At 44.2% G+C, this 21,896-nt stretch overlaps 1 protein-coding gene across 7 annotated transcripts in view; it reads right to left on the bottom strand.

The window, feature by feature from the left end:
- Window positions 1-18,334: 18,334 nt before the first annotated feature.
- The window catches only part of LOC144369305 (uncharacterized), a 33,820-nt gene continuing 30,258 nt past the window's right edge, over window positions 18,335-21,896 (bottom strand). For all 7 annotated transcript variants that reach the window (XM_078028823.1, XM_078028824.1, XM_078028822.1 and 4 more), the window contains 3 exons: window positions 21,685-21,798; window positions 20,596-20,710; window positions 18,335-18,701 (listed from right to left, as the gene is read on the bottom strand). In XM_078028823.1, coding sequence (XP_077884949.1) covers window positions 18,496-18,701; window positions 20,596-20,710; window positions 21,685-21,798 — 435 coding nt within the window. In that variant the 3' untranslated portion in view covers window positions 18,335-18,495. The remainder of the gene's footprint in view (window positions 18,702-20,595; window positions 20,711-21,684; window positions 21,799-21,896) is intronic.

Below are 21,896 nucleotides of genomic sequence, written 5' to 3' on the forward strand. Positions count from 1 at the left end.
AGGTCCTGCTTTTGAGATTTAGGCAGAAATTCTCCAATGAAACACAAAGTTCCCGGCTTCTCTCAACTGAGAAAGTCTCCAGGTTTTGGCTCCTGGCCTATATGTATCATGAAACATTTTCTTGAAGGAAACAAACACTTTGCACTGAATAAACATATATTTGATGTACCTTACCCAGAGACATCATATTGATGGGTTGTACATTGCTGGTGGGACTGCAAATTGGTGCAGCCAATTTGGAAAGCAGTATGGTGATATCTTGGAAAGCTGGGAATGGAACCACCATTTGACTCAGCTATTCCCCTTCTCGGTATATTCCCTAAAGACCTAAAAAGAGCATACTACAGGGACACTGCTACATCCATGTTCATAGCAGCACAATTCACAATAGCAAAACTGTGGAACCAACCTAGATGCCCTTCAATAGACGAATGGATAAAAAAAAAATGTGGCATTTATACACAATGGAGTATTACTCTGCATTAAAAAATGACAAAATCATAGAATTTGCAGGGAAATGGATGGCATTAGAACAGATTATGCTAAGTGAAGCTAGCCAATCCCTAAATATCAAATGCCAAATGTTTCTTTGAGAGTAACTAAGAACAGAGTTGGGAGGAAGAGCATGAGAGGAAGATTAACATTAAACAGGGGTGAGACGTGGGAGGGAAAAGGAAAGAGAAGGGAAATTGCATGGAAATGGAAGGAGACCCTCATGGTTATACAAAATTACATACAAGAGGAAGTGAGGGGAAAGGGGAAAAAAAACAAGAGGGAGAAATGAATGATAGTAGATGGGGTAGAGAGAGAAGATGGGAGGGGAGGGGATGGGGGATAGAAGAGGATAGGAAAGGCAGCAGAATACAACAGTCACTAGTATAGCAATTTGTAAAACAGTGGCTGTGTAACCGATGTGATTCTGCAGTCTGTATACGGGGTAAAAATGGGAGTTCATAACCCACTTGAATCAAAGTGTGAAATATGATATGTCAAGAACTATGTCATGTTTTGAACAACCAACAATAAAAATTAAAGAGAAAAAATTGATTCATTTTACAAATTCAGCAGCATATTCTGAAATTCCTTTGTATACATATAATTTTACCCATTTTCACAATTATTTGTTAGGTGTCATGGATGTTTTAGTTGTTAGAATTTGTGTGTGTGTGTGTGTGTGTGTGTGTGTGTGTGTGTGTGTATGAGGTTTGGAAACAGGGCATAAATTTGGCCTTCTTCATGGGCCATGTTAGTAAACACAACTGCTAACAGATGCTTAGCAGTAATTATAAGTCACATTTCCTTCCTTTAATCTTTCCATGAAGATGTGCCTTCCATGTGTAAAGACAAGTGTTTTCAAAATTGACTCTCGGGACAGATCTTTGGGCTCAGGTGTCAGTGTTCCAAACTGTGCCAGAAAACACCAAATCTGATTTCACAGGTTGGGCTGTCCTTAGCTCTGGCCTCCAAATTCATTCCCCTTCCTGGCTGTACTACCCATGAGACTTGCCAGAAAGGAAGAGCCATGGAAGACTTTAAGGAGGACAGCCACAGGATCCTCTTTGCTCCTAGCCTCTTGAGAAAATAATAAAAACAATAACATCAAGCAAACACATGGTCTAGAACCTTCTTCTGTAAATAATTAGTATTTACCATATTGATATGGGTGCTGTGGTCCAAATTTTATTTCATTGAGATAGAGAGATAGTGTGTGCGTTTGTGTGTGTGTGTGTGTGTGTGTGTGTGTGTGTGTGTGTGTGTGTTTGATTCTGAAGAATCAAAGCCAAAGAACAGAGAAAATTCTATTAGCTGCATCTGGATAGCACTTGGCCTCCTTTCCTAGCAGGGAAGGACCTGAAGTCAATGGCAGAGCTTGTTCGTGGTGTAGCCAAGTTGTCTCTGCAGCATTTTCAATGCTAGAGCATTGGTTCTGAGAATTTTAGTATAGCACCTAATTGTTTTATCTTTTCAGGAACTTGCAAATGTGGGTGTTGAATGAGGGGTATCCATCAGAGGAGAAAAGTTCTTGTTTTGGAGAAGGGGAATGTCTAAAGTCTTGTTAGAATGAGTGGAATGAGGTCACTTAAGACTTCAAGGAGAGACAGAAAAGCAGGGGTAGGGGGTGGGGTTATGGCTCAGAGGTAAAACACTCGCCTCACATGTGCAAGGCCCTGGGTTCAATCCTCAGTACCACATAAATAAATAAATAAAGTTATTTTAAAAAAAAGCAGGGGTGAGGGTGGATATACAACAAGCCTCTGAGATGTTCCTTCCATGTCAGGAGGTAGCAGGACATTGGAGCAATGCCTCTGCATCCACTGCTCAGTTCCATCTTGGGGAAAGACCTAGCACTGCAAGCTGATGAGGGACAGGACATAGGAAAGCCATCGTTACTGCAGATGACACAACTGAGCCTCTGGGTCATCCCAGAGGATGGGAGGAGGCAGATGCAAGCCAGGCTTGGAGGAACCCATGGAGTACCACTAGGTGACCAACAGTCGGTTCAAAAGTCTCTTGTTCCTTAGAAAACTTGGAATGGAACCACCATTTGGCCCAGCTACCCCACTCTTTGGTCTATACCCAAAGGACTTGATATCAGCATACTGTAGTATGCAGTCACACCAATGTTTATAGCAACTCAATTCACTATAGCTAAACTGTGGAAGCAACCTAGATGTTCTGCTGTGGATACAAAAACATTATCCTATATAAACACAATGGACTAATACTCAGCATTAAAAGAAAATATAATGATGGCATCTGCAGGTAAATGGATGGAGTTGGAGACTATCATGCTAAGTGAAGTAAGCCAGTCCCATAAACCCAGAGGCTGAATGTTCTAAGAACTGGATGCTGATCCCAAATGGGGGGAATGTGAGAAATGGAGAAATTTTGACCAAATGGGAGGGAGGAGAGGGGAGGACGTATGGGGCAGGATAGATGGTGGAATGAGATGGACATTATTCCCCCAGGTACATGGATAAGTAACATAGGGTGCAATGCTACATCATGTCCAATTAGGTAAATGAAAAGTTTTCTTGCAGTAGTGTACAATGAATCCAAATACATTCTGCTGACACATATACTGAATTTAAAAAATCAATTAACAAGAAACCCCTATGGTGAGAGAGCTTCCAGTCCTGGAGCCCAAAGAGTACCAGGGGCCTCTGGGATAAGAGACAGAAGCAAGACAGAAGGACGCGTGCCTGTGACCTTGCTCATGGGGGATGGAATGCAGTCACATAGTAGAGGTAGAAAAATGGTTGTGAGCGATATTTTCCTAATGACCATTAAGGCAGATGGCAATTGGTTCTTGGCGTCCTGACCCACAGCAGTCATTTTACAAGCAATGCCCATCCAGCGCTCTGTGTGGGCCTTGCTCTGGGCCACCACTCTCCCTGCCTGGCCTATGTCACAGCGTCCCCTTGCAAGCAAGAGGAGTGACAGGCGCCCTTTCAGGGTCTCTGTCCTCCTGGGCAGCAGTCCCATCCCCCTGGCTGAGGAGCATTTCCCACGGGAAAGCCCAGCATCCAGGGCCATGCACACTGGGTCCCAGGGCCACGAGGGCAGCCGCAGGCCTCACCCCTAGGAAGCTGGGGACAGGTGAGGAGGCTACTTAGTTGCTGTCTCACGTTAGGTCAGCAGCCTATCTGACACCAGGCAGTTGGGGCGCCCAGAGCCCCGCCCTCAGCCTGCAGAGTTGGTCACAGCAGGGAGACGGGGGCGGGGCCGTCGCCAGGGAGACGGGGGCGGGGCCGTCGCCAGGGAGACGGGGGCGGGGCCTTGCAGGGCGGGAACTTTGAGCGCTGTCGCGGGGAGCTCCGAGGGGGAGGAGCCCGGAAGTAGCGCCCGCGGCGGGGCTGGAGGTCCCGGATGGAGGGTCCGGCTCCCGGGGTCCGTGACAGGAGAAGGTGCGCTGCCGGGAGCGGCCCGGTCTAGGCGCCCACACGAGGGGACCCGGAGGACTCTGCCGCCGCCCTGGAGCCTCGGTCCCGGCTGCCTGTCCCCTGGAGCCGCCGGGCGGTCCCCTCAGCGCCCACCGCGGACCCCGCGTCCCGGTTCTCACCTGAGGGCCCTCCTCGGCGGAGCTGCTGGTCACAGCGGGTGGAGTGGGACCTGCAGGGTCCTGTGCAGGACGCGGTGGCCTCAGCCGTGTGGCCTGGACCTCAGAGGAGAAGAGGTGGCCTCACCGCAGGCCCCTGGAGAGGGGAGGGGGCCCAGGTGACCTGGGGGCAGGCGGCGGTTAGAAGGGAGACCCGCCCAGGGGTGTCAGGTGTCACTGACCCTGTGTCCTTTTGTTTTCCTGTGGGTTCTGGGGTTTCAGTCCTCCTTTAAAAACCCTCCCGTTTCCTTCTGTGTAGGTGACCCACCGTTTTAAACCATGTTCCAAGGTCACTTTTTGGTGTACGTGGTTCTGGGGACTGAACCCAGGGCCCTGAGCCTGTGAGGCACGCGACCTGCCTGAGCTCCACCCTCAGAGACCCCTGTAAACTTTTCCCCTCTGCCACGGGGTCAAGTTGCCAGGGCTGACCTCGAAGGTTCCTCTTCCTCAGCCTCCCTGGTGGCTGGCATGACAGGCGTGCACCTGGGACTGTCACACTGGAGCCTGTCATGGGAACTCATGTGCCTCTGTCCAGGGCTGAGCATGGTTCTGCAGAGCTGTGCTCCAGGCTCCCTGCGGGCTGTGGAGGCCTCTGCTGCCCAGCAGCCCTGGTGCCATGGCCAGGGCTCCTCCCAGCCTGGGGCAGGCAGCCTCCCATTGCTGTAGGCTGACCTTATTTTCTTCTTATGGCCCCCTTACATACCCTGGAGTATGTTGGATTGTTTGTCCATTACGAGTCTAACAGGTCCTCTAGAACCTTCAAACAATTAGGAAAATTCGTAAACAGTAAGTGAGCATGCGCAGAATTTGGGCTAATGTTTTGGGAAGAACAATGTTGGATGATATTTTCATGGCTTAAATATATCATCCAACATGAAGTTACATTTTATTACTTACAAAATAATAAAATAATGAAGCAATACCATGGGCTGAGGCAAAATAAATCCTCAGGATCTTAGGCATTCTATAATAAATCTGCATCACTTGAAGTATAGAGTTGATCATCTCTGGGTAATGAAATGGAAGTAAAGGTATCAAAGCAAATGATCATCTGTTTCCAATTTTCTGTGATTTGGTTCAAGTGGTAAAGTGGTGATATTTATTAATAATGGATCAAATAGATTCATAATTCTTTTAGACTACAATTAGACGCCTTCAAACTTTAGGCTACATGGGCACATTTGAGAACGGTTCCAGCCATTCTCTCATCCTTTGAGTCATTCCCCTCCTATGTCCTGTGAGACATTTTCTATGTGAGGCTTTAAGAAGAGAATATTCTGTAAAGAAAACCTTATGATCTGTACATTATAAAATTGAATGGGTTCATTCAGAAATCAAAAGTTCTATTGAAAGATATTTGCATTAGCCAAATAAAACCAATTTCTGAGCATCCTGGTGAAGACAAGATTTTATCTTTATATGTCTCATTGTCTCTGCCTCACGACCAGTGCGAACTTCATGAAAGAAGGTTAGGTTCATAAGAAATTGCTAGTGAGTTTTAAATTACAGAGAAAAGACTCTCATTACCTTTCACACAGCTCTGAAACGGCTTCTCCTAGCTCCCGCTTCTGGCCACCTAATGTGGTGGTGAGGTTTACACAAGAAACTAGGGAGAGAAGAAACGGCAACATGGCGGCGGGCGCGGAGAGATCAAGTCTCTGACCTCTTCAGCTGTGTGGGCATAGGGAGTCGTAATCTGTCTAAATGGTGTTTGCTCAGGATCACTAGGCAATGCTGAGCTGACGTGGAACTGGGGCGAGCAGTCTGGGCCTCTCAGAACACACACCGAGCCCGGATCGGCTGAATTCAAGCTCCCTCCCGTTCGCCTGCTTCTCTCAGACAAACTGCTGTGACTCAGCACTAACGATCCCGCGGAAACAACTGGTGGGCCCTCATGAACCTACGGAGGTAAATGCCAACTGAGCCTTCATAGGCAGTGGCCACAGGATTGAATTGGGGCTTGGGAGAGACAGTCAGGACCCACCCGTGGCAGTGGTCACCAGGCAGAGGGAACAAAATGTCACCATTTGCATGGGATACCACCATGGCAGAGAACTGACTTCACCAGAACGTGGTGGAGGAGATAACTTCATTGAAACCTGTGGCTACAGGTGTGTAATCCCCTAGCCATCTCCACGCAGCAGGGAAACCTTAAGGGCCCCTCCCAACTCTCCCATGAACGCAATAGCCAGACTCGAGGCGTGGAACTCCCGGCTACTGCTCCCACCAGTGCTGACAACTGAGGTCTCCTGCACCAGCTACCGGGGGTGGGTGTGGCTACCGGAGGGCAAGCAAATTCGCTGGGGATTCTCCACCCCAAACTCCACAAACTTAGGGTCTGAGGGAATGGCAAACAGGGAGAGTGTGCCCAGGCGTTCATGAAAACAGGGCTCCAAGGAGCAGCAGACCTGGCGTGTAGCCAGTATTGTGGTGAACGTCACCTGTGAGCGGGTCCTGGCTTGAGAAAAAGTGGGGAAGTGACTACACACAAGAGAAGGCCCTAGACACTCAGGATTGGAGACTCGCCCAGTCTGGGAGGAAGAGCTGCTGCACAGTGATTGGTTCCCACCTATTGAGAGGAGAAGCTTGACCCAGTGGGCACAGCTCCACCTACTGGAAGAGAAGTTAATCAAACTCTAAGACTGCATTTATTAATTTTTTAAAATTTTTCTTAAATTTTTTAAAAAATTTTTTAATTTAATTTAATTTAATTTTTTTAAATTTTAATTTTCATTTTTTATTACTATTATTATTTAAAATTTTTTTCTTCTTTATTTTCTATTTTTTTCTTTTGTCTTTTCATTTCTTTTCAATTTTCTTATTCCCCCTTCCTTGAATTCTACCTGCTTACTCTCATTCTCTTTAGTGACTTCTTCCCTTCCCTTCTAATACCTTTCCTCCCAAGCATCAAATAAATTTATAGGAGTAAACAGTAACTCAGCAGTCCAACAGAACAAGAAGTAACATGTGCAGCATGAAAAAGCAAGGAAGAAAAGGAGTACAAACAATGCAGGACAGCCTAAATATTCAGGAGGACCTAGAGTCATCTGAAAAATGGTCATATAAAGAACTCAAGGAATACCTTAGACAGATGGAATGGAACCTTAAAGAGGATACGAGACAGCAAATTCAAACAGTGAAAGAACACATTGAAAATGAATTACATAAACAGATAAAAGAAGAAGTTAAGCATCTTTATCAGGCGATAGAGATTATAAAAAAATCAAACATTAATCCTAGAAATGAAGGAAATTATAAACCAAATTAAAAACTCAAATGAGAGTATCAACAACAGATTGGAGCAAGTAGAAGCCAGGACGTCAGATAATGAAGACAAAATATATCATCTTGAAAAGAGTCTAGCCAACTCAGAAAGGCTGGTAAAAAAATCACGAGTAAAACATCCAAGAGATATGGGATAACATTAAAAAAAAACAAATTTAAGAGTCATCGGGATAGAGGAAGGTATAGAGATTCAAACCAAGGGAATGAGTAACCTGCTCAATGAAATAATTACAGAAAACTTTCCAGAAATAAAAAAGAAAATGGATATACAAATTGTAGATGCATACAGGACACCGAGCATACAAAATCACAGTAGACCAACGCCAAGACACATTGTTATGAAGATATCCAATATACAGAACAAAGAGAAAATATTAAAAGCTACAAGAGAAAGGAGGCAGATTACATTCAGGGGTAAACCAATAGGGTTAACAACGGATTTTTCACATAGACGCTGAAAGCGAGAAGATCCTGGAACAACGTATTTCAAACACGGAAAGACAATGGATGCCAATGAAGAATTCTATATCCAGCAAAATTAAGCTTCAGGTATGACAACAAAATAAAAATCTTTCATGATAAACAAAAGCTAAAAGAATTTGCAGCCAGAAAACCAGCATTGCAAAGCGTCTTGAGCAAAACACTACACGAGGAAGAAATGAAAAACAATAACCACAACCATCAGTGGGAAGTCCCTCTGTAAAGACAGAGGGCGGGGGGAAAGCTAATCATGGAGAAACAAACTAAAATTTAAAAAAAAGATAAATAATCAAACATGGCTGCAAGTACAAACCATATATCAATAGTAACTATAAACGTTAATGGCTTAAACTCTCCAATAAAGCGACATAGGCTGGTAACATGAATTAAAAAAAAAATCCAACAATATGCTGCCTCCAGGAGAGACATCTGATTGGAAAACACACACACAGGGTGAAGGTGATAGGTTGGGAAAAAATATACCAAGCACACGGTCCTTGTAAGCAAGCAGAGGTGGCCATCCTCATATCGAATAAAATCGACTTCAAGACTAAGTTAATCAAAAGGGATAAGGAAGGACATTATATACTGTTAAAAGGAACCATTCACCAACAAGACATAACAATTATCAATATTTATGCAACAAATAATGGTGCTTCGACGGTCATAAAACAAATTCTCCTCAAGTTCAAGAATTAAATAGAACACAACACAATAATTATGGGTGACTTCACACACCTCTCTCACCATTGGACAGATCCTCCAAACAAAAGTTGAATAAAGAAAGTATAGAACTCAATATCACAATCAATAACCTAGACTTAATTGACATATATAGAATATATCAACCATCATCAAGTGGATATACTTTTTTTCTCAGCAGCACATGGATCCTTCTCAAAAATAGACCATGTATTATGTCATAAGGCAACCCTCAGTAAATATAAAGGGGTGGAGATAATATCATGCATTTTATCTGATCATAATGGAATGAAACTGGAAATCAATGATAAAAGAAGGAAGGAAAAATCCTACATCACATGGAAAATGAACAATATGTTACTGAATGATCAATGGGTTACAGAAGACATAAAGGAGGAAATCAAAAAATTCTTAGAGATAAATGAATACAGACACAACATATCGGAATCTATGGGACACAATGAAAGCAGTTTTAAGAGGGAAATTCATCGCCTGGAGGTTATTCCTCAAAAAAAGGAAAAACCAACAAATAGATGAGCTCACACTTCATCTCAAAGCCCTAGAAATGGAAGAGCAAAACAACAGCAAATGTAGCAGAAGGCAAGAAATAATTAAAATCAGAGTGGAAATCAACGAAATTGAAACAATGAAACTATTGAAAAAATTAACAAAACTAAAAGTTGGTTCTTCGAAAAAATGAATAAGATCGACAGACCCTTAGCCATGCTAACAAAGACAAGAAGAGAGAGAACTCAAATTACTAACATACAGGATGAAAAAGGCAATATCACAACAGATGCTTCAGAAATACAGAAGACAATTAGAAATTATTTTGAAACACTATATTCCAATAAAATAGAAGATAGTGAAGACGTCGATAAATTTCTTAAGTCATATGATTTGCCCAGACTGAGTCAGGAGGATACACACAATATGAACAGACCAATATCAATCGATGAAATAGAAGAAGCAATCAAAAGACTACCAACCAAGAAAATCCCAGGACCGGATGGGTATACAGTGGAGTTTTACAAAACCTTTAAAGAAGAATTAATACCAACACTTTTCAAGTTATTTCAGGAAATAGAAAAAGAGGGAGCTCTTCCAAATTCATTCTATGAGGCCAACATCACCCTGATTCCGAAACCAGACAAAGACACCTCAAAGAAAGAAAACTACAGACCAATATCTCTGATGAACCTAGATACAAAAATCCTCAATAAAATTCTGGCGAATTGGATACAAAGGCACATCAAAAAAATTGTGCACCATGATCAAGTAGGATTCATCCCTGGGATGCAAGGATGGTTCAATATATGGAAATCAATAAATGTTATTCACCACATCAATAGACTTAAAGATAAGAACCATATGATTATCTCGATAGACGCAGAAAAAGCATTCAACAAAGTACAGCATCCATTTATGTTCAAAACATTACAAAAACTAGGGATAACAGGAACTTACCTCGACATTGTAAAAGCTATCTATGCTAAGCCTCAGGCTAGCATCATTCTGAATGGAGAAAAATTGAAGGCATTCCCTCTAAAATCTGGAACAAGACAGGGATGCCCTCTATCACCACTTCTATTCAATATAGTTCTCGAAACACTGGCCAGAGCAATTAGACAGACGGAAGAAATTAAAGGCATAAAAATAGGAAAAGAAGAACTTAAATTATCACTATTTACAGATGACATGATTCTATACCTAGAAGACCCAAAAGGGTCTACAAAAAAACTACTAGAACTAATAAATGAATTCAGCAAAGTGGCAGGATATAAAATCAACACGCATAAATCAAAGGCATTTCTGTATATCAGCAAAAAAACTTCTGAAACAGAAATGAGGAAAAACACTCCATTCACAATATCCTCAAAGAAAATAAAATACTTGGGAATCAACCTAACAAAAGAGGTGAAAGATTTATACAATGAATACTACAGAACCCTAAAGAGAGAAGTAGAAGAAGATCTTAGAAGATGGAAAAATATACCCTGTTCATGGATAGGAGAACTAACATCATCAAAATGGTGATATTACCAAAAGTTCTCTATAGGTTTAATGCAATGCCAATCAAAATCCCAATGGCATTTCTTGTAGAAATAGATAAAGCAATCAAGAAATTCATATGGAAAAATAAAAGACCCAGAATAGCAAAAGCAATTCTAACCAGGAAGTGTGAATCAGGTGGTATAGCGATACCAGATTTCAAACTGTACTACAGAGCAATAGTAACAAAAACAGCATGGTACTGGTACCAAAACAGGCAGGTGGACCAATGGTACAGAATAGAGGACACAGAGACTAATCCACAAAGTTACAGCTATCTTATATTTGATAAAAGGGCTAAAAGCATGCAATGGAGGAAGGATAGCATCTTCAATAACTGGTATTGGGAAAACTGGAAATCCATATGCAACAAAATGAAACTGAATCCCCTCCTCTCGCCATGCACAAAAGTTAACTCAAAATGGATCAAGGAGCTTGATATCAAATCAGAGACTCTGCGTCTGATAGAAGAAAAAGTTGGCTCCAATCTACATATTGTGGGGTCGGACTCCAAATTCCTTAATAGGACACCCATAGCACAAGAGTTAATAACAAGAATCAACAAATGGGACTTACTCAAACTAAAAAGTTTTTTCTCAGCAAGAGAAACAATAAGAGAGGTAAATAGGGAGCCTACATCCTGGGAACAAATCTTTACTCCTCACACTTCAGATAGAGCCCTAATATCCAGAGTATACAAAGAACTCAAAAAGTTAAGCAATAAGAAAACAAATAACCCAATCAACAAATGGGCCAAGGACCTGAACAGACACTTCTCAGAGGAGGACATACAATCAATCAACAAGTACATGAAAAAATGCTCACCATCGCTACCAGTCAGAGAAATGCAAATCAAAACCCCCCTAAGATACCATCTCACTCCAGTAAGATTGGCAGCCATTATGAAGTCAAACAACAACAAGTGCTGGCAAGGATGTGGGGAAAAAGGTACTCTTGTACATTGCTGGTGGGACTGCAAATTGGTGCAGCCAATTTGGAAAGCAGTACGGAGATTCCTGGGAAAGCTAGGAATGGAACCACCATTTGACCCAGCTAATGCCCTTCTCAGACTATGCCCTGAAGACCTTAAAAGAGTGTACTACAGGGATACTGCCACATAGATGTTCATAGCAGCACAATTCACAATAGCTAGACTGTGGAACCAACTTAGATGCCCTTCAATAGATGAATGGATTTAAAAAATGTGGCATTTATACACCATGGAGTATTATCAGCACTAAAAAATGACAAAATCATGGAATTTGCAGGGAAACGGATGGCACTAGAGCAGATTATGCTTAGTGAAGCTAGCCAATCCCTAAGAAACAAATACCAAATGTCTTCTTTGATATAATGAGAGCAACTAAGAACAGAGCAGGGAGGAAGAGCAGGAAGAAAAGATTAACATTAAACAGAGACATGAGGTGGGAGGGAAAGGGAGAGAAAAGGGAAATTGCATGGAAATGGAGGGAGACCCTCATTGTTATACAAAATTACATATAAGAGGTTGTGAGGGGAATGGGAAAATAAACAAGGAGAGAAATGAATTACAGTAAATGGGGTAGAGAGAGAAGATGGGAGGGGAGGGGAGGGGGGATAGTGGAGGATAGGAAAGGTAGCAGAATACAACAGTTACTAATAGGGCATTATGTAAAAATGTGGATGTGTAACCGATGTGATTCTGCAATCTGTATATGGGGTAAAAATGGGAGTTCATAACCCACTTGAATCTAATGTATGAAATATGATATGTCAAGAGCTTTGTAAGGTTTTGAACAACCAATAAAAAAAAACTAGGGAGAGAGGGAGAGTACACCAGGGAGTGAGCTTTTATTGGTGAATAAACAATTCAAGGGAAAATCCCATCCAGTGAAGGTTAAGGGGGAGCAGAATCCCAAGGTCAAGGACAACGATTGGGTCTTCAGGTCAGTGGCCAGGAGGCATCTGCAGGGACAAGCCCTGGGACCTGGGAAAGGGTGGGGAATGGCTCTGACACATCTGTGTTTGAGTGTCTCTCACCCTGCCAGGGAGGTAAGTCAAATCACGTAGGAGGATGGCCTCTCACAATTGTCGGTGTTTTTTCTTTTTGTTGTTGTTGTTGTTAGAATGAAATTCATAAGTTGGCAGACCATTTTTTTCAGATGTGTAACTAGATGCCATTTAAATTACCCACTCTTAAATGGTAGACATTTTGTACATGAGCACTGACTGTCTGCACCTTTTTGAACAGCCAGTCTGGGCTCAGGAGCCCAAATACCAATGGTTAGCTGGAACATGTTCTTTATTTGGCCTATCCGTCAGTATCCCCTGAGGTCATCTGTTCAATGAGCTTCGTTACTCCTGCTCCCTCACTGGCTTTCATAGAAACCACATACTGTCTATGAATCAGGGACACCAATCCCACAACATTGTGTTCTTTGAATATCCAAAGTCCCACTTTTCACTTCACCATGCCTGACATAGGCAGTAATATTTATCAGCAAATGTGAGATTTTCAAAGATCCAATTCTGTGTGTTCCTTTCTCAAGGAGCATTAGGCAAGGATATAGCATACATAAATATTAAAAGGCTGTAGTTTTTAAAATGTCATCCATTGAATAGTTGATACATGTCTGAGATACTTTTTATTTTGGAGGAGGTATTATTTAATAGGGAATTCCAACAGCTACATGATAGTGAAATGAGACACAAAGAATAAAATGCATCCATTTTATTCTTTGTGCCTGATGAATTTTATGAGTAAGGATAAGATACTTCCTTGTTCCAATGAAGATGTTGCCCACTTCTGTGAATGGATGTGGGGTGTCACCTGCTACTTGCATGTCTGCATGTTGTGCTTGACACTAATATCATACTTGGAAGGTGGCAGAAAGTCAATACTGAAGTTAAGCTCTTGTGTTCTAGCAGCTGTGCTGCAGTTCCTTGGTGTGCCACCTTCTGCAATTCATGCTGCTCTGTTTGAGTCCTTTAATGACTTCCAGTTGATGAGCATCATGGTCTCCTGGTCTTTGAGAATGGCTAAGCATTGCTCTGTGAATGTGGAAGATGGGCATGTGGAAGGCTCCAGGGAGGAGGGATCAATGATCATGTACTCTAATCCATGTGCCTGTTTAATGGCCTGTTTTTCTTCTTTGGTTTTAAGGGAGACAAGGCCCTCAGACACTTCTGTGCAGCTGGGAATGCAGGCTTCTGCTTCACCTTGAAGGAAGCAAAAATGCTCTCTAAGTGTACATCATGCTTAATTTTATGGAAGAATTCTACATCTAGCCAAACCACACGAGATTTCAAAAGCCAGCCCAATAACATTTAGAAGATTCATTCTCCAAAGCAGAGTCCTCCCTGTTGAGAGACTTCAATGTGGAGAAAGAAGAGCCCCTCTCTCCTCAGACTCCCTGCTTTGACAACAAGTGGACTGGAGAAGTTTGAATCAAGTGGGAGGCACATGGGCAGGCTTCCTGGATGAGGCCCTATTGAAGGGAGGATGGGATCTGAGGAGTGGACCAGAGAGAGGAAAGATGGGAAAGGGAGGGAAGCTGGCGAGGGCAGGGTGGCAGCATCACTGGAAAAGAGGCCCCAGGAGGAAATGCTACAGACTCTCAGCTGAAGACACCCGTGAGGGCTTGAGATGTTTTCAAGCACAGCCTTCCTTGCCAATATGTGAGCTTCGTGTTCTGCTGGACTTGGATGAGTTTAGTGATAAATGACATGCAGGGACCCACATGCAACAAACACATTTACTGATGGCACAAGGGCTTCAAAGTGAAACTGTGTCTGCCAGTTATTACACATCATTCTGTTGCACTCTAGTTCAAACAGGGACAGCCACAAATTGCTCACTGGGAACCCTCTTTGCTGCCGCAAGTGGACGCTGCTTGCATGAACCGCTTCACTTCTGAACTTCTAAAGTTCTCCTGAGCAAGCACATTCAAAACCCACTTCAGGCCCAATAGGAAAAGTGTACCTAGAAGAGAGCCCTTGTAGCTCTGATCACCAACTTTAAAGATGAAAATTGCCCTCTGAAGACAATCCATTTGCCAATGTTTCACTGAAATCAATGGTTCCCCCTTACTCAGAAAACAAAATAGAAACGCAGGAGCCTTCATGAGGGGAACCTGCATTTCTAATGGAACAGATACTTCAGAGAGAAAGTGAGAGTGCCGGCTCTGAGAAGCAGTTCAACCAGAAACAAAACCCAATGTGCTTACAGAGAACAAGACCGTTCCTTCAATTGGAAGCTGCCTGCACAAAATGCTTCCATTCTGCACTTCCAAGCTTTTCTCAGCCAGCACGTTCAGTCAACACTTTACACCCAAAGTGCAAATTGTGCTACCCAGAGAGCCCTTGGACCTAACATCATCACCAGTATTCACATGGAAAGTTGGACGGTTGACAAGATCAATGGCCCAGAGTTTCATTGAAATCTTTTTCTCAATTTTTTTGAAAACTCACTGGAAATGAAAGGCCCACAAGCAACAAACTCTGCTTTATACAAGACACAGAAACGTCTAAGTAAAGCCCGGGACTGCTGGCTCTAAGAAGGGGTTCCAAATCCTACTAGTTCAACCAAGCCCAAATCCCAATGTGCTCTCTAGGAACACTTTTACATCTTGCAATTGAAGCTGTTTGCATACCCTGCTTCTCTTCTGCACTTCACACTCTAGAGCTGTTTGCACACCCTGGTTCTCTTCTGCACTTCACACTCTTCTCACTGAGCACATTCAGAGAGCAGTGCAGGCTCAATATCCAAAGTGCACTAGCTGGAGAGCCCTTGTACCTTGGAGCAGTTGCTCAGATAGGTCTGATGGGTGGTTCAATTCCTCCATGATTCTTTGGAATCCATTCCTCAAACGGATTCTAAAAACTATCTTGAAATTGCATGAGCCTGACTACAATGACCTCTGCTTTATTGAGTGCATAGATGGTTCCAAGTGAAATGGCACCATCATCTCTGACAAGAGGTTCTGCTTCCTGCATGTTCAACCAGGGAAAAATCGCCACGTGTTCACTGAGAACAAAGCTACTTGTGCACAAAATTTTTCTGTTTGCCCCCTACATATGCATCTCAGGATGCACATTCAGAACACATTTCCTGCAAAAAACATGAGAAAGTATCCTTGCAAAAGTCCACTCTGGTCTAGCATCACCAACATTGATTAGGAAATGAATTGCACAGGTTTCATTGTATTCCCTTGGTCTCCTTTTTCTAAAAACTCATTGAAACTGCAGGTGCCTGACAGCAACCAACTTACCATTGACCAAGAGCACAGTTGTTTCCAATGAAAACTGTGCCTGTTAGCTCTCAGAAGCCATTGGATTTAAGGCTACTTCAGCCAGGATCAAAGCTCAATGGGCACGATGAGAAAAATGTCATTTCCTAATGTGGAAGCTGCTTGCCAAAATTCTTCTGTGCTGCACTTCCAAAATATTTTCAGGAAGCACACTCAGAGCACAGTTTCAGCCCATATGCAAAGAGTGCTAGCAAGAGTGCCCTTGGACCTAGGTCAGCAACTTGGAGAACTGTGGGCCCACTGGGAAGAGCAATTCCCCAAGGTGGATTGAAATCCATTGCTCAATTGTTTGTCACAGAATTCACTTGAAATCCAAGTGCCTGCCTGCATTGAACTCGCACTGACCAATTGTACAAACACTTCAAAGGGAAACTGCCACCTCTGAGAAGCGGTGGTTCTTCATGCTAGTTTAAGTAGTGACAAACCCCAATGTGCTCACTGAGAATAAAATGAGCTCCTGAATGTTGAAGCTGCTGAGAGACTGCTTTACTTTTGCACTCCCAAACTACTCTCAGCAAGCACATTCAGAACCGATGTCAGGCCCAAAATACAATGTTGGTGACAAGAGAGGCCTTGCACCCAGGATCACCAATTTTGAGAAGGCAATGAGGACTGCTGAAAAGATGAACTCCACAAAATTCCATGGAAACCCACTCATCGGACCTTTCTGAGAACACTTGAAATGCAGGTTTCTGCATGCAAGGAACTGTGTGTGACAGATGGCAAAGTTTGCCAAATGCAAACATGCCTACCAGCTCTGAGAAGCCATTCTCATTCACACTTCTTCAACCTGGGAAAAGTCCCCATGTGCTCACTGAGAACAAGTTAGCTTGTGCTACTTGAAGCTGCTTCCACAAACAGTTTTACTTCTGCACTTCTAAGCTGTTCTCATCAAGCACATTCAGAGCACAGTTCAGGCATGAAACACAAAGTGCACCAGAAAGAGATCACCAACTTGCAGGAGGAAAGAGGACCAGCTGAGAAGATCAGTTCTCCAAAGTCTCATTGACATCCACTTGTCACATTTGTTTACAATATACACTTGAAGTGCAGGTACCCAAATGAGTGAACTGTTTTTGATCAATGGCACCAGAGGCTTCAATGTGAAAGCATGCCTGTCACCTGTAAGGAGCAATTTTTCTTTCTTCTAGCTCACACAGAAAAAAACACCATGTGCCTACTTACAACAAAGTTAGTCTTGCAAGTTGAAACTGCTTGCAGCAAATGGCTTCCATTCCCCACTTGCAGCCAACAGTGGTTGACAGATGGCACAGAGACTTCAATGAGAAACCGTGAATGCCAATCATTACAAGTGCTTCTGACACACTCTAGTTGAACCAGGGAAAGCCCAAAGTGGTCAATGAGAACACACTTTGTTCCTGCAAGTGGAAGCAGCTTGCATAAACTGCTTCAAATAGAAAATTCCAAGCTCTTCTCAGCAAGCACATTCAGAAAACAGTTCTGGCCCAATGGAAAAAGGAACCTAGCAAGAGGATCCCATACATATGATTACCTTCATAAGGTAGCTTCCCAACTTCTGTGTGGAACTGTGTTTCTCCTTGGCCCTTATGCTGTTTTGGAGACCACTAGCTCAGCTTTGTGCAGGATCATCAGACCTGGACTTTTGGCAAGACCTGTACAGCCCTCACACATGCTCAGATGCTACAGGACTTTGCAGACCAGTCCAGACAACAGTAGGCATCCATTCATTGTCTACAGTCTACAGATTCCTAGATGCATGGCATTCATTATCATCAAATGCAGAATTTTCATCAAAAACCATATATATGTGTGTGTGTGTGTGTGTGTGTGTGTGTGTGTATATTTCCAATCTGAATCAAGAAAATCAGAAATATCCCCAAATCCAAAGAGTGGATCTCCATTGTGATGCTACCAGTGGAAAATTCCACAGCTGACCTCATGGGATGGTTCACAGTGAAAACACAGCTGCATGAAAAATATTACATGACATGACCTTCTGGTTATGTAGAAAGTGGCATGTGAAGTACACATGCATGTCTTCTTCAGACATGGGATTCATTTGCAAGACACCTTATCAATGGAAAATACTCCAAAATGGGAGAAATCAGAACCACATCTCCAAAGTATTTCAGAAGAGACCAACTCCATCTGTGTATCTATCGCTCAGTCAGTGTGTGCGCTCTAGTGTGTGTGTGTGTGTGTGTGTGTGTGTGTGTGTGTGTGTGCGCTCTAGTGTGTCTTTGTGTGTCTTTGTTTGTATTTGTACCATGATAGCCGATACTTCATTGCCCCCATTGGAAAACTGACTCAGATAATGCCATCTGCCAAACTCCTAAAAACCAAACTTCTTGCTAATACAAGGAAACATTCCTTCCTGTTGGTTTGGATGTGTCCTTTAGGAATCACTGCTACATTGAGTATACTCAAATCATCACAGTAGATCAGGTAACAAAAACATATATATTTTAAAATAATAATATATTAATGGAAACAACAAATACAGGATAGAGTAACAACTATGATACTAAACAAGGTCAAGGACAATGGCAAACTATAGATACAAACTTTGAAGCCAATAGTAATCAATGTAAATATTCCTGGGCTACCTCAGCCCTGCCCAGGCACACAGCAGCAGAATAGTTTTGCAAGCATCCTCAGGAGGGCTGCAGCCTTCTTTGTAGAACGAGGGGGAGGTTGAGGCTGGATCCAATCATCATTCTTTTGGGAGAGGCTCCTTTTCCTCAGCACGAAGTTGGGTTCTATGTGAGGGTTCTTTGCGTAAAATACGTTGGCCTGCGCTGGAATCCTCAGCTCTGGAGAGAGAGGGGTGTACAAAATAAGGTGGCTCAGGAGGTGCTCCCTGGGACACCCCAACATCTGAGAGCCTGTGCCAGAAAAGGCCAGAGCCACACACCTGAGAGCTCTCCAATTCAGCACCAATACCAACAAGACAGCCTCCACAGTCCTCCCTGAGGAAGAACTAGGCAGAGCACTTCAACAGACCTAATGTCGGTTCCTACCAAAGGCTTTGGACTCCAGAACATCCCAGGTCCTCTTACATCTGCCAAAGTACACCACTAGGGTTTGCATCTGAAATCTCCCACAAAAGGCTCCTGTGCCGAAGATTCAGTCCACACATGAGCCATCTTCATGAGTGGGTTTGGAGGGAAGCATTGGATGGTGAGTGCTCTGGTGTCAACATAAAATTCTCATTCAAGATGAATACACTACTGGAAGGTGGGAGGGACTGGAAGAAAGGTTGAGCATGGTTGGAGGAAGACCTAAACAGGGGTGCGCCCTGGGCAATAATACCTTGTTCCTGTAGGCTCCACTGAATCCTCATTCTCCAAGTAGAGGTCCTCCTTCTCCATCTTTCTCTCTCTCCCTCTCTCCCAGCCTTGTTCTCTCTCTCCCAGTCTATGCCTGTTTGGCAAGGGCTGAGGAGCTCTCCACTGCCACACACTAGAGCTTTATGGACAGCCTCAGTACACAACCAAAGAGAAAGTTGTGAAAGCCAGAGAAAAGGCCTAGGATTCCTCAAGTATGGCCACAGTGAGGACAGGCTGACCAGCACAAATACCACATTAGAGCCATGCTTCTGCGTTGGTGGAGCCCACCTCCATGTGAACCAGGCTTCTGAGAATGGAGGCCACATTCCAAATGCTGCCCTATTGAGAACAATGGTTCCAAAGGCCAGCAAAGGGAATGCTTCCCTCCAACATGGTGTATGGTCCAGTGGTGCCATGACCCCAAGTGGGGGAATACAACAGCCCGCTTCTCCTTCCTCTGAACACGTGTTTCCTGTCACCCTCCTCTAACCTAGAGCCTGTTCTCCATCCCTTCTGGGTTGGATGTGAAGATCTCTGCTATGAAATTCTAAGGCTACCAAGGCCCCAGACAGACTTCCTCTTCCAATGATTCTACTCACCTAACAGTAGGTTAAGATAGGAGACAAGTGATTCTAGAACTCGTAGGGATGGTGGTCTTCAGCATACATAGGCTGGGATAATGGCTGCTGTGGTGTTTGGCTCACAAAAACCAACCAACCAACCAAGGAAAAAGCGCTGGCATTATTATCAGATGAGCTTTGTGGCTACGTGCTCAGGAAGCCCTCATCTGACTTTAGTTAGGGATCATAACCTGGCTATTGTGATCACTCCTTGGCAAGTGAACTCAGGTACAGAAGACCATGGAATTTATGCAAAGACAGATGATTCAAGCTGTCCCCCAGGCTGTGTTTTCTTCCCAATTTCATCCTGTTACTGCTTGCTAGAATCCTGGCAATGCTCTGCCAAGGCAGTGGTTTTCTGGTCACACAGAAGGCATTCAATCCTACTGCTTCAGTCCACAAAATGCCAGTTCCCTTGTTAGCCCATGCATTCCATGTTCCTCTGAAACCACTCCTATCCCAGACCATGAAAGCATAGTGCTCATGGAAAGAGGCTTTCCTCCTCACTCCTCAAAGATGTCAGCTTTGGATGCCTGTTCATGTACAGGGGAGGCACCTGGTGGGGAGCCACAATATCCACTGGGGTATACCATTGGACCTCAAGACCTTCCACCAGCAGAAGTGCAGTTGGCTTTGTGCACGAACCCAACACACCTATTGGAGTGTTCTTGGGGGTCAGAGACTACACTTTGGTGCTAAGAGTTGACCTGAGTCCACATCCTGACCCTTGCTCTCTGCCATCTGATTGTCCCACTTACTGTGACGGTGAGAGATGATTTGGCCCAGCTCATAATCCTCCGGTTTCTCCTGAGTAAGCAAGTGCAGCTCGAGGGCCCTGCGGATGACGACAGGAGCCCGATCTTGGCAGGTCACCTGGAGCAGCATGGGAGACAGGCCTTCAGGAAATGGGCCTTGAAGTGACTACTCAAGGACAGTGGGCAGGGGCACTCTGGAGGTACCTCCACTCTAAATACAAGGGCAACATCCATGACCCTACTACCTGAGGCTGACCTCCTGCTCATCGCATGGGCTCTTCCCATAGGCTACTAGCCCAATCCTTGTACATAGGACTTCCTGGATCTGCCATTGCTCTTTGTGGAGCTGCACTCCTCTAGAAGTGAAAGGACCCCACTACCTGCATACAGATGCAATCTCATCCCACAAGTTGAGAGGAATGGGACAATAGCCTCCAAGATCCCAGGTCCGCCCGAGGATGCAGGCGGCATTGGGAATGGCCTAGGCACAAAACCTACAGGCTTTGGTCTGGATTGCCAGGGCCCAAATCAGACCCAGGAACATGACCACACACAGGAGTGACGAAAGATAGCCATGAGAGCTCCTGGCCTCCAGAGGCTCAGTGCTGGCTGGGGTGTAGGAGGGCACCTCATCCAGCAAGGGTGGTCATTGGGTTACCTGGACATTTAGTGTGCTTCCTCCACATCCATAGTGACTCTGCAGAGAGACCCTCTCAGCTCCTTATTCAAGGAACATGCAGAACCTCACACTGCTGTCCTCCTCCATAGACCTTAGCATCCCATAGAGTAAAACCTGCAATCTAGGTCCTGGTCTGTTCTCATCTGTCACCCATACCTGCCTCTGCCCTTCTGGACTGCATGCTGCCACCTGCAACACAGACTCCCTCAGACATGGTGGTGGACAAGCTGCTGCTCTCCCTCATCTCAACTCCAGCCCTTCACACTGACCTCTCCCTTCTTGATTCCCATCTATCCTCCTGATCATCCAGAAGCTCCAAATTCAAGAGGGCATGAGTAGTCCATGGTATTGGACCAGTGTCTGCTCCCCACCCAGGTGTAAGCACCAGGGGACACCCCTGCTCCCAGGCTTACCAGGACACTCTTGGCCATCTTTGGACTTTGTGTTTCTAAGTGGACACGAATTAAGCAGGTGTCTCCCATCTGGAAAAGCGGCCTGGAGCACTTGTTGCAGGTTGATTCTGAGAACTGTGGGGGATGGAACATCAGCAAACCCAGAAACAGAAAGCCACCCCAGCCTGTCAGTTGGCTCTATGGGCTTCTAGCACATATGTCCAGGTGCTGAG

The sequence above is a fragment of the Ictidomys tridecemlineatus genome, chromosome 12 (genome assembly GCF_052094955.1).
Source record: "Ictidomys tridecemlineatus isolate mIctTri1 chromosome 12, mIctTri1.hap1, whole genome shotgun sequence".
In the NCBI taxonomy this organism is placed as follows: domain Eukaryota; kingdom Metazoa; phylum Chordata; class Mammalia; order Rodentia; family Sciuridae; genus Ictidomys; species Ictidomys tridecemlineatus.